This window comes from Bos mutus, chromosome 13, assembly GCF_027580195.1.
Source record: "Bos mutus isolate GX-2022 chromosome 13, NWIPB_WYAK_1.1, whole genome shotgun sequence".
Lineage (NCBI taxonomy): Eukaryota > Metazoa > Chordata > Mammalia > Artiodactyla > Bovidae > Bos > Bos mutus.
The window spans coordinates 46,885,851-46,897,623 of NC_091629.1; the positions used below are offsets into that span (position 1 = coordinate 46,885,851).

Sequence of the window (11,773 nt, forward strand, 5' to 3'; positions counted from 1 at the left end):
GTTCTCGCTTCTCATAAAGACTTCTTTGGCATTCTTATGTCTGGTGCCAATTCACAGGGAGGGCTTAGAGGTCTCTGGACTTGGCTGCTGGGTAAATCCAAGGGATGGCACAGGGGAAAATGGGCCGTAACTGCCAAAACCACTGGCGTGAGCAGGGCAAGGAGGGTGGAGCCGAGAGCCTCACGGAAGGACCTGCTGCCAACAACAGCATGGGCGGTAACGATACTGCAGCTGCTACTGCACCAGCTGCTGGTGGTTAGCCGGGCTCTGTGCTGGCTGCTTCTGTGTCTAATGCCATTCAGCCTTGCAGAAGCAGGGCTATTATCTTCCCATTTTAAAGAGGAGAAAACTAAGACTCAGAGAGGTGGATTTATTTACTCAAGGAAGGCACAATATGAGAACAGAGCGTTTGCGGGGGGCGGCTGTGAGCCAACCCACGTCTGTCTGATTTGGAGCTGTGTCGAATGGTTACAAGCACCAGCTGTGGAGCCAGCAGTATGGGTTCAGATCCTTCCATGACCCCCGACTGGCTGTGTGATGTAAGCCAAGTGACCTTGCCTCTCTGAAACTCAGTTTTCTCATCTTAAAATGGGCATCGTTGTCTCCACCTTATAGGACTCATGATAATAGCTGTTATTTATTGGATGCTTTCTATGTGCCAGGCATTGAGCTAAGCCTTCAAGGTGTCTTCATTCATTTAATTCTTGACATCAGCCTATGGCTGCAAGGGTTATTATCATTGTTATTATTGTCTTCAAGGGTCCCACTTCAAGACAGATGAGAGTGTATGTAACACTTGCAGCGTGTGCCTAGTTCATTGTAAGGTTTTTGTCTTTTACAACAAATATTTATCAACCTCAACAGTGAGAGCTACTCCTACTGTGATGCTAATTGGAGCCATTCAGGAGTATCTAACGAGGTCTGAGACTGAGGCCTGGAAGGGGAGCAGGGGGCAGCCGTGGGGAGAGCTGGGGGTTCCAGTCATCGAGAGCAGAGCCGGCAAACTTCCAGGGGCAGGAAAGAGCTTGGGTGTCCTGGATGGAGCAGTCATGAAAGAAGGAGGGATAGGAGGAGAAGTTGAGAAGGACTCCTACGTTCTGAAGCAGAGTCTTCTCTCCTGAGAAGCCTCTATTGTTTCACATTGGTTTGTCTCCCACCTAGAGGCTAGTGGCTCCAATGTCTCTCTGCCCATGAGCAGATCTGGTCCAGCCTCTCTCAGGTGGGACTGCTGCTTTGCATGTGAGATTCAGGTGCAGCGAGACTGAAGCCCTCACAATGCAGAGAAAGACCTTGAACCCAGGCTCGGGCCTCCCTGCTCAGAACAGCACAGCAACCATGAATGCTGCTCAGGGCATGAGTCCAGGGCTCCCTCTCCCAGCTCTGTGGCCTTGGCTGGTTTCGTGGGAGCCTTTGGTTCCTCCTTCGTGGAATTCCTAAAGGATCTTGCCAGGTAGTGATGATGCTCATGCAGGCATAGCACTCACCGGGTACCAGGGGTGATTCTATGGGATTTACTTGAATTACCCTATTTAGTGCTTATAGACACCCACTCTGCAGAGGAGGAAACTGAAGCATGGGCAACTTAAGTACTTTGCCAAGGACACATAGCTGTGATACGAGCCTTATGCGCATGTCACCGTGTCTGGCACATAGTTAATACTCTGTAATGGAGACCAGCCCTACTCATATTAACTCCCCCAGATCCAGAGGGGCTCCCTGAGGATGTTGGTGGACGGTCTCCTTACACTGAAATGTGAGCCTCTTATGATTCTCGGCAATTGCTACTTCTTTCTTTCTTTATTTGGCTGCACTGGGTCTTTGTTGCCGTCCACTGCGAACTCTTGGTTGCAGCATACAGACTCCTAGCTGAGGCATGTGGGATCTAGTTCCCTGACCAGGGACTGAAACCGGGCCCCCTGCATCAGGAGCTCAGAGTCTCTGAGTCACCAGGGAAGTCCCAATAGCTCCTTCTAACGAGCTGTTTTCTTCATCTGCAGGACCAGCCTCAACCTCAGAACCTCAAACGTGGGCAATTTTGATGTAAGTACCAAGCTCAGGCCCCAGAGTCAAGTCTGGGAATGGCACCCTGTGAGGCTGGCTGGGGACTGGGATGTCGGTGAATTCCAAAGCATTGATAGGCTGTCAGGCCTCGTTTTACAGATGGGAAAACTTGAGGCCCACAAGGCAAGTGAGGGGCATGGTCCTGATTCACAGCTCCTTCTACCATGCCTGTGGCGTCCCATTCTAACTGCCCCCATGGGGATCACTTGGCCCAAATCCTCCACCCCAGGGTGGGTGGCAGTTGGGGCAGCCATGACCTTTGGGACCTCTTCCTTCATGGATTGGGGGATTCAGCTTTGCCACTGACTCTTGTGTGACCTTAGCTATACCTACCCACTCAGCCTATTTCCTTGTCTGTAAGGCAAACAGGTTTGAACTTCTTTTGAAACCTCCACGTTCTAGAATTCTGCCTTTCTAAAGATCCATGAATCTGAGACACTTATATTCTAGAATTTTTTTTTTTTCTTGTTTTTTTTTTTAATTAAATTTATTTTATTTTATTTTTCAACTTTACAATATTGTATTGGTTTTGCCATATATCAACATGAATCCGCCACAGGTATACATGTGTTCCCCATCCTGAACCCCCCTCCCTCCCCATACCATCCCTCTGGGTCATCCCAGTGCACCAGCTCCAAGCATCCAGTATCATACATCGAACCTGGACTGGCGACTCGTTTCATACATGATATTATACATGTTTCAATGCCATTCTCCCAAATCATCCCACCCTCTCCCTCTTCCACAGAGTCCAAAGGACTGTTCTATACATCAGTGTCTCTTTTGCTGTCTCGTATACAGAGTTATTGTTACCATCTTTCTAAATTCCATATATATGCGTTAGTATACTGTATTGGTGTTTTTCTTTCTGGCTTACTTCACTCTGTATAATAGGCTCCAGTTTCATCCACCTCATTAGAACTGATTCAAATGTATTCTTTTTAATGGCTGAGAATTTGGTCCTGTTTCATCAGTTTTTTCATTCTTGTGTCCCCCACTCCACCTAAGACTTTGAAAATGCCCATTTGGCGTTGCAAAGAGTTGGACACGACTGAGTGACTGAACTGAACCGACTGATTTTATAAATTGACAATGAAATTGATGCTTGCTTTCTGGGGCAAGTTTGGGTGAGATTTCCACTTATGCAGAGACAGTCATGGAGCTTTTCTTGTCCAAACAACTCATAGGATTGGTATCATCAGCTTCATTTTATAGATGGAGAGATTGGTACCCAGATAGGGGCAGTGACGTGCTTTACAGCTGGTTGGGGCAGAGCTCAGACTAGAATGGAAATCTCTGGACGCCAAATGGAAAAAGACACCAATACTTAATTGGATATTTAATAAATATTTCTGGAGCAATAGAAATTGACATCAGGCACTACCTTAACCTTTTATTTACTTATTTATTTTGAAATCAAGCCTTTCTCCATTGATTCTCAAATCAAACTTATGATGTGGGTGCAATTATTGGCCCACTTTCCAAATAAGAGAGTCAAACACAGAGAAGTTAAGCGACCCTCCCAAGGTCACAGAGCTGGTAAGAGGCAGTGTGTTAGTCATTCAGTCGTGTCCAACTCTTTATGACCCCATGGACTGTAGCCCTCCAGGCTCATCTGTCCATGGGGATTCTCCAGGCAAGAATACTGGAGTGGGTAGCCATTCCCTTCTCCAGGGGATCTTCCTGACCCAGGGATTGAACCCGGGTCTCCTGAACTACAGGCAGACTCTTTAGCAACAGAGCCACCAGGTAAGAGGCAGTGCTGGGACTTGAGTCCCATGCTCTGTCACCATGGTATCACGTGGCACCATGCCGTGGCAGGTATTCTACACAGAAGAGCTTATGTTTGGTTTGGACAAGTACTCCCTGAGGTAAAGATTGCCCACTCACATTTTCAGATGTAGAAAGCAAGGTTTAGAGAAGTGAAGAGCAGTTCTATATGAAAAAGGGCTTCCCTGGTGACTCAGAGGTGAAGTATCTGCCTGCAGAGCAGGAACCATGGGTTCGATCCCTGGGTCAGGAAGATTCCCTGGAGCAGGGCATGGCAACTCACTCCAGTATTCATGCCTGGAGAATGGACGGAGGAGCCTGGCGAGCTGCAGTCCATGGGCTTGCAAAGAGCTGGGCACAACTATAGCATGTACACACGCTATATGAAAAGGCTCAAGGCCAAGCGTTTTACATGATCTGCTCCTAATCCTCACTGCTTCCTTGCAAGCCGGACTTGCTGGCCCATTTTACAGCTGAGGAAACTGGGGGTCAGAGAGGTGAGGGAAGCTGCCTGGAAGTCCATGGAAGCTGAGCTGGGGTGGGGACCTGCAGTGCTGGTCACAAAGCGCAAGGGCCTTCCAAGCTACCAAAGGCCCCGTGCTCTTTGCCCCTTGGGAGGACCTGATCTCCCTCGGTCTCTGCCTCACCATGAGCCTTGGGCCAGAACTTGCCGGCAATTGGACCTCAGCCTTCGCATCTGTACAAGGAGCAGGTGGACCAGATGTGCCTTGGGGTTGGTGGTGCTGGAATCACAGGGGCTCTGGCTGCAGCTCCCAGATTCTTCTGGAGATGCTCTTCGGCTTCCTCTCCAGCCACAGGGCTGGGGTGGGGGTGGGGGCTCAAAGATCCCTTTAGACCTGAGCGAATCTCTGCCTTTTCATTCTTCCTCTGCAGGTTGGCCTCTTGGAGGTGCTGGTCGGGAAGATTTTTGACCTGGCGTTCATGCCTGCAATGAATGGTGAGAGAGGGTGCCCCAGGGGTGCGCGGCCTGTGGATCAGGGGGTTACTGGTTTGTTGGGCATATTTGATGCACAGCTGTTCCACCTCAATAGCATTCCCGAGACCTTCACTCTAAGCTTATTTATCTCAGCCTCTAAATGCAAATATTGCCCCAAGATTCCATCAACTTCTTTATTTGCTGCTTTTGTTGTATTCTTTCCCTGCCCCGCCTTATTTGACTGATTTCTCTGATTATCTATGTGAACTTCTGATTATATGTGAAAATTATGTGTGTGTACATTTTAGAAAGTCCAGAGAGGTTAGAAAACAAAATCTCACCTCCCAAAGGCAATTAATCCCAATATCTGGGTACACTTCCTTCTAAACTCCTCTTTTTTGGTTTTTAACATTTTTATATTTATTTTCATTGGGTTTCTTTTCAGCTGTGGTAAGATATATATACATATATCTATATATATAGATAGATACATATACATATATAAACATAAAATTTGCCTTCCTAGCCATTTTTAACTTAATTCACATGGCTGTGTTCCTGACTTATTTTTTCTGACTTATCTTTAATTGTGTATTTATTTTTACTTGCGCAGGGACCACATGTGTATTTTATTAATGTAAAAAGTTCGATCAGTTCAGACAGAACTAAAGTTGCTGTTACCAATATTCCCAGCCTCCTAACCCCCTAGACAGTTACATAGTCAGTTAGAGGGTTTTCTTGCCCGAATTTATAAATAGATCAAACAGCCTGGTGCGTCATCTCTGTGGCTCCTTGTTGAGCCCTGGGGCCACTGGAGGCTGGCTCAGCTGCTCCATCAAGAACCACAGCCCTCAAGCTGTTATCAACCAGGGTTCTTGGCCCCCTTAATCAATAGAAATTGATCAGAGGCCAGACAAGAAATGCAAGCAAGGCTTTACTGGGGTCCCTGCTGCAGCAAGGGGGGGAGCAAGAACAAACAACAGGTTCCCTTGCTTACTGTCTCCCTGAGTGGGGCAAGCTTGCTTCTTATATGTGGTGAGGGTAAGGGTGGTCCAGTGGTCAGGCTGGAGGGGTGACCTAAGTGGTTTTTCCACCCCTTAGGTGGTATTGTGTGTACAGGGCATGTGCAGTATCCTGCTTCTGTTCCTGACCTCCTCTTCTTTGGTCCAGGCTCTTTAAAGCTGGCAGTTCTTTAAAGATGGCAGTTAGGTTTTCGGTTTGGGGAGAAGGCAATGGCACCCCACTCCAGTACTCTTGCCTGGAAAATCCCATGGACAGAGGAGCCTGGTGAGCTGCAGTCCATGGGGTCGCTAGAGGTCGGACACGACTGAGGGACTTCACTTTCCCTTTTCACTTTCATGCGTTGGAGAAGGAAATGGCAACCCACTCCAGTGTTCTTGCCTGGAGAATCCCAGGGATGGGGAGCCTGTGGGCTGCCGTCTATGGGGTCACACAGAGTCGGACACGACTGACGTGACTTAGCAGTAGCAGCAGCAGGTTTTCGGTTTATTTGTATCTTTTGTCCAGAATTTGCCCCAACTCTTATTTTTAGTCCCATACAGTTTCTTTGTATTTTCTTGCTTGAGGAGAGGTGTGTCCAGGTGCAAGAACTGCAGCAAAGGACCCCAGGTCCCATCTTGTCTCATTGCTGCTGGACCCCAACCTCTGTCTCCCCACTTCTGCATCCTGGAAGATGGAATGAAGAGGGGTGGCATCAACTGTACCAGCTCAGTTCATTTGGAGAACTCTTGATGTCAATCAGACCTTTTTTCAGGGGACTGTCACCAGAGGAGACTGAATCAGAACCACAGAAAAGCGCTGGTCACCAGGCCCATGCTCATTCCCTGGTAGGAGAGGATGATGTCAGGAGATGGATGGGGCTGGGCTGACCTGGGAGCCAATAGATGGAGAGGCTCTCCTGGGCTTCACCACTAGGAGGTGCTGTGAACTTGACAGCAATTCCCTCAATCTCACTATACTGCGATTTACCATTCTCAAAAGTGAGAGGTTGGGTTAGATCTATGATTCCCAAAAAGGGTTCTGTAGAAAATCAGTCCCACAAGATACTCTGAGAAAAGGGTTCCATGACCAAGCAAGTTTGGGAAATACTGCATAGGTCCCTCGGGGGTAGATTCACAATGTCCTTAGTCCTCTGAAAAATCCTGCTGGAGTCAGAGGACTAAGTCCCGTGTTTCCCACCTGCTTCACCCCCTTTCCTGGCTCCCTTCCTTCTTTCTTTCTAGAATGTTAATCAGCAGGTCTGCTTAGGCTCTGACGATCTAGACCTCCACGGAGGTCACTTGTTGGGGTCCCATGTATTTCCTTCCATGCCTTCATTCAGCAAACCTCTGTCTCCTCCTCTGTGCTCCACCCAGGTCTGGGTGATGCTGGGGACACAGTCCTTGCCGGAAGAAACTCACAATCTAGTGGTGGTGACAGATGCGAAGACAGGGCATTAGTATGCTGTGGTTTCCGAAATGCAGTTGTTCGGGAAGAGTGGCAGGAGCACAGGGTTGCTCAGGCTGGTGGGTAGGAGACCTCACAGAGGTGGCATCGAAACAGAATTTCGGGGAAGGCTCAGAACTCAGCAGGCAGGCAAGGCTGAGGCTGTGTGCTCCCAGCACAAGGACGGGCAAGGACAAAGTCCTGGAGGCATGAAAGACGTAATACTGGAGGCTTCGGGAAGGTTGCTGCCTCTTGGCCACGCTGATTGTACCTGATCATTTTTTTCCCCCACAGCTGTGCTGGGCTCCGGTGTCCCTCTTCCCAAAATCCTCAACATCGACTTCAGCAACGCAGACATTGACATCTTGGAGGTAAGGGGAGATAGAGCTCTGTTCTGCCTTCCTCTGCAAACCCAGGAATTGGGAGGAAGAAGAGAAGGGAAGGGAAGGGCAGGACAATAGCAGCCTCTACCTTCAAAGGATGGGGCTGAGGGAATAAGAAACAAAGCTGCTAGGAGCCTTAAATGAAGCTCTCATCACTGCCCCCATCTCACAGATGGGAATACTGAGGCTCAGAGCAGTAAAGGGCTTGCCCAAAGTGAAAGTGTGACATAGTTCATCAGAAATTTTTTTATTGAGCACCTAATATGTGCCAGACAATGCCCAAGGGGCTGAGGAAACAGTAGTGAACAAAAACCCTGGCCCTTGCAAAGCTTCAACCAGTGGGTAGATGGGCCTTTGGGAAAATATTCCTGAATAATTGTTAATTGGAATCATGGCAGGTGCTATGGAGGGGATCTTGTTACCACTTCCAAAATACACATAAGTTCAATATCTGAAATTCAAAAAATACAAAAAAGATGAAACAAACACATGTTTATCTTCCTAGATATATTTGCAACCCAGAAATTATCCCTTAGAACATTTTGTTATTTTTCATTCCAATCTCTCTGGAATTTTATTTTTAAACATGGCTTGACCAGGGGGTCGGTCAGTAGAGCACTGGAGTTGAAGAATAAGGGTCCTGGCGTCCACTGGCCTGGGTTTAAATCCTGACTTTGACAGTTTCCAGCTGGGTGGCCCTGGGCCTCAGTTATCTCCTCTATACAAAGGAGCTAATCATAGTGTGTATCTACCGGGCTGCATTTAGGATAAAAGAGGTTCTGCACATAAGGGGCCTTGTACAGCCCCTGGCGCAGAGTCAGCATTCTAGAAGTGTCTGTCATTATCAGCATCACTGTAATAAAGAAGGTGCAGTGTACATCCTGGTGCACAAACTGGTTCTGACTCCAGGATTCAGTTCTTTAGAACATGATCCCCGAACATGATCCCAGATTGACGAAGTCCTTTTCAAAAGGTAGCACCTATTTGCATAGCCACCAGCTGTGTGCTGAGAGCCCAGCTCCTCACACTCATGCCAGGCTTGGGCCTCAGACCAGGGGACAGCCCACCCCACCCCCACCTTTGGGGAAGAGTCAAGAGAGGTGGCAGTGACCTTGAATGGGCAATGTGGGTCAGACGCCGGCTCTGGGGTGTCCTTAGGGGTGCCAGTCGTCGTCCCTTCTCTTGAGCGCCTGCAGGACCTCAGCACTACTCTGAGCCTCAGTTTCCTCATCTGAAATGAGGAACACCACCACCCACTTCACGGAGTTGACAGTGAGAGATTAAATGAGACACAGCATTTCAGTGTTAACGGTCATCATTCACTTGTTAAAAATGGGTTAGGAAATGTGAACAGGACTGGCAGAAATTTACGTCCCCATCGTCACCACAGTCATCATTTCTACCATTTACTGAGCACATGTGGTGCGCCCTGCACTGTCTTAGGGCTCCGGTCAATGTTGGCCTCATGTCGTAGGTAAAGGACCTGCGTATCAGAGAGGGTAGGCCACTTGCCCAAGGTCACTCAGCTAGTGAGAGGCAGGATTTGCACTGAAGTAACAGAGATAGCTCAGACCAGGGGTTTTCACCCGAGATTGTATTGCAACCCACCTCCCCAACCTGAAGGGAATTTTAAAATGTGTAGGGATGAATTTTCTTTCCTGAATAATCACGCTTGAGCATTTTATATCAAAATAATTGGGTTGGCCAAAAAGTTCATTTGGGTTTTTCCGTAACATCTTATGGAATAACCCAAACTAATGTTTTGGCTGACTCAATACCTATTATTTTGTTATAAATTACTTATCTTTTATTTCTTCTGTATATTCCAGTAAAAGAATTATACTGGCTTTTAAAATATATGTATCAGTAAATTATGTAATCTATGAGATTCATTTCAGAGTAAAGGAAGTAATGAAGTCCTATAATCAAATGAAAAATGGGTGTTGGGTCTGAAAGGTGAAAAATCACTGGTTTAAAGAAAGATTCAGAAAAAAAGAGAAAGACTCAGAGGCTCTTGTAGGCTCTCTGTTGTTCAGTGGCTCAATTGTGTCCAACTCTTTTTGACCCCATGGACTGCAGCACACCAGGCTTCCCTGTCCTTCACCATCTCCCAGAGCTTGCTCAAACTCATGTCCATTGAGCTGATAATGCCATCCAACCATCTCATCCTCTGTCATTCCCTTCTCCTCCTGCCCTCAATCTTTCCCATCATCAGGGTCTTTTCTCATGAGTCAGCTCTTTGTATCAGGTGTCCAAAATATTGGAGCTTCAGCTTGAACATCAGTCCTTCCGATGAATATTCAGGATTGATTTCCTTTAGGATGGACTGGTTTGATCTCCTTGCAGTCCAAGGGACTCTCAAGAGTCTTATAGGCCCTCTGTAAATGGTAGCTATTCTTCTTATTATTATTAGGAAAGGAAAGTGAAAGTGAAATCCCTCAGTCGTGTCTGACTCTTTGCGACCCCATAGACTGTAGCCTACCAGGCTCCTCTGTCCATGGGATTTTCCAGGCAATAGTACTGGAGTGGATTGCCATTTCCTTCTCCAGGGGATCTTCCCAACCCAGGGTTCGAACCTGGGTCTCCCGCATTGTAGATAGACGCTTTACTGTCTGAGCCACCAGGGAAGTCCTTCTTCTTATTACTACTACTAAATGGGTCTAGCCATTTATTTTAACTTTTTATTTTAAAATAATTTTAGACTTATAGAAAAGTTGCAAAAATAGTTCAGAGAGAGTTCCAGAACACTCTTCACCTATCTTCCTCCAGTGTCAGCATCTGCTGTAGTCCAAGTACAACGATCACAGCCAGGAAGTTAACATTAGTACAGATCCACAGGCCTCACCTGCCAGCTTTCCCACGAATGTCCTTCGTCTGGCTCAGGATCCGGGCTTCCACTTCACAGTTGGTGGTCACACCTCCTTAGCGCCCTTCAATCTGGGACGGTTCCTCAATTTTCCTTGTGTTTTGTGACCTTGACATTTCTGATGAGCTGGGCTGGATTTGTGGGATGTCTCTCAATTTGGATTTGACTGATAGTTTCTCATAATTAGATGAGGTTATGTATTTTTGGCAAGAATGCTGCCAAACAATGCTGTGCCCTTGTCAGGGTACCAAGTCAGGGCCCGTGACGTCAGCATCTCCTTCCCGGAAGTGTTCAGCTTTGCTCTTGTGGTTAAGGTGGATCCTGCCAGGTTTCTCCACCAAGTTGCTACATTCTCCCTTTATAACTAATCAATATCGCATGGGGCCTAAACTTCAACACTATGCAAATATCCTGTTTCTCACCACACTTTTCCCACTACTTTTGTCATTCATTAATGATTTTTGCCTTCAACAGTATTGCTGTGCTGTTTGCCTGAATGGTGATTTTTTTTATCTCTTCAATTCCTTTCACACTTACTAGTTGGTGTTCTGCTGTAAAGAAAAGTTACCCCTTCTCCCTCATTTATTTATTTACTCAATTACTTATACCAGTATGGACACATGGGTATTCATTTGTGCTATGAATTAAGTCTGTTGCTTTTATTATTGTTGTAGATCTTTTTAATTATGAAAACTGGAGTTTGGAAGAGTTTGGAGAGGGGCTCAGGCCTGCTTCTCTTTATTTGGAAAAGAAGGAAATGAGGGGTAGGGTGGGAAGTGTCTTGCCCAAGATCCCCTGCTCACAGCAAGCTAATGGACACAGCCAGGGTGATTCTCAGGCCCCTTTGACCCCAGCTGTCTCCACTGTTCAGAGTTACTGCTGCCGAGAAATGCGACTGGCCTGACCCTAAGGCAGGCGGCTGTCTGCTGAGCTGTAGCCAGAAGCCGCCCCATTCACTAACCAGCTCTGTGTTCTGCTCTCCAAGGACCTTCTGGTGCTGAGCACCTGAATGACAGAGGCAGAGATGCTGCTACAGCCTGGGGAGAAGCTGGAACCAGTCCTGGAAAGCCTTGGCCTGACACGGTCCCCAGCTCCAAGTCTCTTCAGCTCCTCAACAGGTCCCTCTCCATCCCTCCAACCACTGCCCCCATTGACGAACAATCCCATCCATGGTCAGCCCCCGGCAGGGGCATAGAGTTCTCCTAGAAGACCGAGGCCTCTCAGACTCCACGCCAGACCCCAAGCTGAGAACTTTATGCTTTCAATAAAAGATTCCTCTTTCCCTGCAGTTGGGGCGAGTCTCCCCAAAGG

The 11,773-nt window shown here is 47.4% G+C and overlaps 1 protein-coding gene across 1 annotated transcript in view; it reads left to right on the forward strand.

Annotated features, from left to right (window-relative positions):
* The window catches only part of BPIFB4 (BPI fold containing family B member 4), a 29,381-nt gene extending 17,910 nt beyond the window's left edge, over positions 1–11,471 (forward strand). The window contains exons 13-16 of the mRNA XM_005887935.2: positions 1,998–2,040; positions 4,726–4,789; positions 7,508–7,584; positions 11,448–11,471. Coding sequence (XP_005887997.2) covers positions 1,998–2,040; positions 4,726–4,789; positions 7,508–7,584; positions 11,448–11,471 — 208 coding nt within the window. The remainder of the gene's footprint in view (positions 1–1,997; positions 2,041–4,725; positions 4,790–7,507; positions 7,585–11,447) is intronic.
* Positions 11,472–11,773: the final 302 nt, after the last annotated feature.